Source organism: Triticum aestivum, chromosome 4A (genome assembly GCF_018294505.1).
Source record: "Triticum aestivum cultivar Chinese Spring chromosome 4A, IWGSC CS RefSeq v2.1, whole genome shotgun sequence".
Lineage (NCBI taxonomy): Eukaryota > Viridiplantae > Streptophyta > Magnoliopsida > Poales > Poaceae > Triticum > Triticum aestivum.
The window spans coordinates 595515421-595520775 of NC_057803.1; the positions used below are offsets into that span (position 1 = coordinate 595515421).

The window sequence follows — 5355 nt, forward strand, 5'->3', positions numbered from 1 at the left end:
TGACACCTCTCCACACATTTATCACTATATTGTACAGGTAACAATGGAATAATGCTAAAATACCTTGATGTTGCTACCTGTTTGTTAGTGTAATTGTACTGAGCAGATCAGCTACTAATCTTCCTTGTCTTCTGTTTGATGCCATGACGACTTGTATGCTTAATTATTAAGTAAATTATTCTGTGGCGCATGTTATTTTGCAAGTCGCCATATAATTGTTCTTTTGGGACATGCACTGGGTCGTTTTCATTTCTCATTAAAGAGAATTGATTTGGATATGATCATTTTTCATGCTAATTTCACCAGAGGAGTGGGCTAACTGATCTCTTACATGCTTTTTTAATTCAAAAACTTGTGAGCATCAACCCATGTTTTTTTAACTTGAGAGAATACAAAAATATGGTAGACCAAGATTAAAAACTGATATTAGCTTATTGCAATTTGGAGCTGATGGGAATTCCTTATCATTATGTGCTTGTAAATGCTATGAAATATAGATGGAAAGCATAATTGAGAATGGTATAGTTTGCTTTCCAGTATTAGAAGAAAATAAGTGCCTAAATTCATAGTTGTAGCCTCAAATGTTATAGAATATCTGTAGTTATTGGTAAATGTAGTAAATCAAACTGATCTTTTTCCTTTCTTTCAACTTTCCTCTTAATGGCCTTGTGAAATTTGTGGGGTAGTGATTTCTAAACACTTGTGATATTATCTTCCTTTTTGCACGCATTAATTGTTCTTTGGTAGTTGTCTTTGTTACTCATGTTTAAAATTTCTTAAATGCATTGTCTGAAATGTCACATTGAGTAGTTTGACAGAACAAACCGACAAAACGTACTATGTTCCACAGCTAATTTATAAATGTTATTTGATGTACATGTCATTCTTAGCTCTCCATGGTTTGCTTTGTTGTCCTGTTTCCATAGGTGGATTTACATAGAGCCATATAACCATTCCATTCTTCTACTATTCATGCTAGCAGCGAGAGTTGTTCTAGCAGCACAACTACTAACCTTTATTTGTTGCAAGCACGGAATAGCCTTCTCCCATTAATGTTTTACATGCATCGGTGATGTCTAATTCAAATTCTATGTTTGTAGAGAACCAAGTGCCCTGACCTATGCTATAAAGAGATCATGTGAAAACAAAGCTGAAGTTGTTGCTCTGGATGAGAAGGAAAGTGATCTTCGAGCAACACTAGACCTGGACCTAGAACCACTGGTTCACTTAGAACGAGTTAGTCGATTGTTGTGATAAGAGTAAGGGTTGAGAGTGAGCGGGGAGAAGGTTAGAGTTTGTCTCTTCAGTTACAGTTCTGAGAAGAATAATTTTTCTATTTTAGAAAATGTGGCAAATTGCATTTCATCAGAGATGGCTTTGCTGTAAATTGCATGATCGAGAGGTTTTTATATATTTTTCATCAAGTCGTACAATTTTTTTCTTTGGATAGAAAGGTAAATGCATAGGTAGGTTGATTCAAGAGTTAATAATGGACATCATTGCGTATCAGTTGCATGGACATCATTATTTTTATTTTGTGGTAATGCATGACATTCAACTATATGTTACAACGTGACAATGGCTCGGAAGACATCGGATATGCCTTCTTGGCTCGGAGGGTGTCACAGGCGGCGCACGCCTCCTCGCCTAATAACGATGGCCGGGGACTCCACCTTGGCGGTCCATGGTGGAAGTACGGTGTGAAGAATAGAGGGTGCCATGACAAAGGTGAGCTGGTGTCATCTGGTTTGGACTTTCATATTTCTCACCAACATATGGGTTGGATTTAGCAGAGTCCGGACCATCTAGATGCTTGGATTTTGGGGAGCCTGCTAGGCACCCATTTGATGTCTGAACATGCTCGAACGTACGAGAGACAAATGAACTTCGAACTTGGAGGCGACATTAATTATTTGTTTGATGTGTCATTGTCAGAGTGATGTAATGGTAAAGTATGTATACAACGACACATATGTGCATGGAGCTTGTAAAAATTATATATTAGACACGATTGGTGTTGAACCGTCAAAATATGTGTGCTCCCGTTGCGACGCACGGGCAATATAACTAGATCCCGTGTAAAAGTTAAGTTTTTCTTTTAATGTTTAAGCTACTAGGATATACTATAGCCAAGAATGTTAACACGAAGCTAAAGTTAAGTTGAGCCCAAATTAAATTGAGTGGTGGAAGAGGAAGAGGGTGTGTGTGTGTGTGTGTGTGAGAGAGAGAGAGAGAGCATGGGTGGGAGAGATATGGAGGGTGGTATATAGAGTGGGGAAAGCGAGAGAGATATGTATTTGTATTTATGGATGCAATAAAACAAATTAAAAGGCCCGTGGCAACGCACGGGCATTTTACTAGTCATTCTAGTACAACGCTCCGTGCTACCGGTCAACGATCTACTAAATCCCCTCAGAAATCACATTTGGCAGCAATGAGATACAGAATTCTGCAACCGTGATGTATTTATAGCACACAATATGAAAAACAAAATGACATAGGGCACGCTGGGAGGCATTCTCCAACTAAGCCAGTCTTCGTTTTAAAATCGAGCTACCTTCGATAGCTAAGGTTTCAAAACTAAAGAAAATTTTGCTTCACCTTCACTGATCTGGTCTAAAAGTGTGAATTCACGTGTTTCCATTATACGTGAAGGATGTCATTGGATCCCACATATTTATTATGTTGTTGATTTGGTATGCTTGTTTCTTAGTAGAAGTTTGAACAACTATTTAATTAAGGACACAATGTTTTTTGTTATTTAGATTTTGGATCTCTAAGCTATATTGCTCTTTTGGATGACGAATGACAGAACCGGACATTATTAATTTTCACCATCACTTTGCCATTGAAAAATCATTTTCTTAGAGATATCATGGTGGCAAAAGGCAAAAAGATAGACACTTGTAATTCGGGCCGAATATTTGTAAGTGGACTGATTTCTCTTCTTTTTCTTTGGCTCCAGTCACTTTTTTGTACCATCCGATCGTGATCCATCGGCTGAGAGGCTTTCTTCCTCCTCTCACCCCAACAAACAACCTCCAACATAGTCGGTCGAACCTTAAGGCACAACCATCTGCGGCCGGTGATGCTACCTCTCATGCATTAATTGCTGCCTCCTCCGCTAGTACATCGCCAGTCCCAGTCCCAGTCCCACTAAACCTACCCTTCTAAGAATACTGCCCCCCCCCCCCCCCACACACACACACCCCTTCCCCGGCAAGCCTCCGCCTCGCTCCCGTGGGCGACACCATGACCGGTCATGGCGTCCTCATCTCTTGCGGGGCCCAGAATTGACAAGCGCTTCAAAAGAATTCAGGACAAAGAATAGCCAACGCGTGTAACTAATGGTTTGCGTTGTGATTTCAATGTCTCTCGTTAGACACAACTGAAATTGAAAAACTAACTATATAGTTCTTGTGCAGGTGGAGTGAGCACTTCAAATTTGACACAAATTTGTCTTTCACGTTCCTTGTATATTCATGTACAAAAGAACTGATGATCAATCAAAGAACAGAGTTCGTATATCCATCTATACTCTTCTACACTGGCACTGCTGCATATGTATTCACAGTTTCACACATGCTCTACTGACGTACGCCGGGCGGCTAGTCAGCCCTGTGCAGGGCGCCGTCGACGACCCGGTGGAAATGTCCGACGTCGCACGGGATCCGCAGTACGCCCGGCTGGCCGTAGCCGTACTGCTGCGCCGCCATGTCGAGGAGCTCCGCGATGCGAGGGTCCCGGAGCAGCCTCACCGGCACCACCACCCGCTCGCCGCAGCCGGTGACCATCGGGACGTGCCCTCTAGGGACCTTCTCCCGCTCGTCGTCGCGGCACGGCGAGGCGCCGGGCGACAACGACGACTCGCCGCCGTTCTTCTTCCTCCATGCCATGGAGATGAATAAGAATGGGTCAGACCGGTCGATCGCCTCGACGTTGGAGGCCTGGAGGCTGGAGTTGCGGCGAGCTCGATGGCTTCTTGGGTTGGCGCTGCGGAGAGATGATGAGGCCGAGCCAGTACATTTATACGGCCGGGAAGTAGAACGTGTGCTTCATCCTACGTAGGTGGTCAAAGTCATGGCGTGGATAGTCTCGTGGCCATGGCCCGACCTCGACGATCCTTCGGGGTGGATGGCAGTTTATTGCACTTGGCGGCTTCTTTTTGACCTGTCATGAGGAGCGGCGGTCGTGTGAAAGAAGTCCAAAATCTGAGGCCATCGAAAGGGGCGCGGACAAGCTAGGTTCGTTGCATGCTGGCCAAAAAAAAAAGGAGGGAGAAAGTAACCGGAAATCCTACTCTGATCCCCGAGCTCTTCTCTTCTCTTCTTCTATGAACAGTACATTCAAAACCGCTCAAAAAATGGGCAGTACATTCAAATGAAAATGTTAAATAAATTTGAAAAATCTGATTATTTTTTTATATATACATCAAAGATGCTTGCAAATTTTCACACTAAGATGGCATCCAGAGAACTCGGTACAAAAAACTAAAATTGAAGCTCAAATTTTACTGCAACTTTGGACGTTTTTTTAGCTATAATTTTTGAAGCGCCGTTGCGAGGGTATTCTTTTCGAATTTAGTTGCATGTCCGCTTGGGGTCATCGATTCTTGCCGGCCCTTGGATCAATATAGTGTAAATATTACAGATGGTTGAAATTACTCGTAGTATCTATCATGTAGGGCACAAGCACAAAAGAATGTTGTCAATCGGTGCCCCGTTCCTAAGCGTGGATAAGTTTGATTGGACTCAACTTGGACCAGCGTGTTGACGACACAAGATTTGGCGGCCCGCACGTTACGGATTATTATAAGGAAAACAACTAGGGTACGAGCGTGGTTACATGTAGGTCGGCCAAAAAAATGGTGTAGGTTTTTTTTTTGCGCCGTTGGGTCTGGTCAACGACTGTTGTTTGTATTCTACCCCGAGCCTTTTCCCTCTCCGAAACCGCCAACCACCACCAGCTTATCTGCATGGGTCGTCACCCATGGTCCACGGTGCTCACGTGACCGTCTCGCTGCCTCACCCGCACCTTATCACCGTCCACCACCATGATGCCGCCACCCTCGACCATCCCTCTAAACCACCCAGATGGCTAGATTCGTCCCACGGACCACTTTCCACCTACCCGAACCTGTCAACCGGCGTCTTCCTTGCCTATGACCGCGACGCCGCTGCTCACTGTCAGTCGCAACGTCGTTCGTAATCAATGTCGGCCTCAATCTACGCTTGTTTTCTCTCCAAAATTGATTTGTATAAATTTAAAATTCAGTCAACTTATAAATAGCTCATGCGTTAAAATATTTGTTTCAACTAGGAGATCTTTCTTCTACATAAGGACTCGGATCTAGTA

At 43.4% G+C, this 5355-nt stretch overlaps 1 protein-coding gene across 1 annotated transcript; it reads right to left on the reverse strand.

Moving 5' to 3' along the window:
- Window positions 1-3450: 3450 nt before the first annotated feature.
- Window positions 3451-4015, reverse strand: LOC123082464 (auxin-responsive protein SAUR71-like). The gene has a single exon (XM_044504794.1). It carries the CDS (start codon window positions 3894-3896, stop codon window positions 3609-3611), a length of 288 nt encoding a protein of 95 aa, XP_044360729.1. The 5' UTR covers window positions 3897-4015; the 3' UTR covers window positions 3451-3608.
- Window positions 4016-5355: the final 1340 nt, after the last annotated feature.

Excerpts from the sequence above, each read along its gene's own strand:
- LOC123082464 (XM_044504794.1), bottom strand. The coding sequence starts at position 3,896 with ATGGCATGGAGGAAGAAGAACGGCGGCGAGTCGTCGTTGTCGCCCGGC.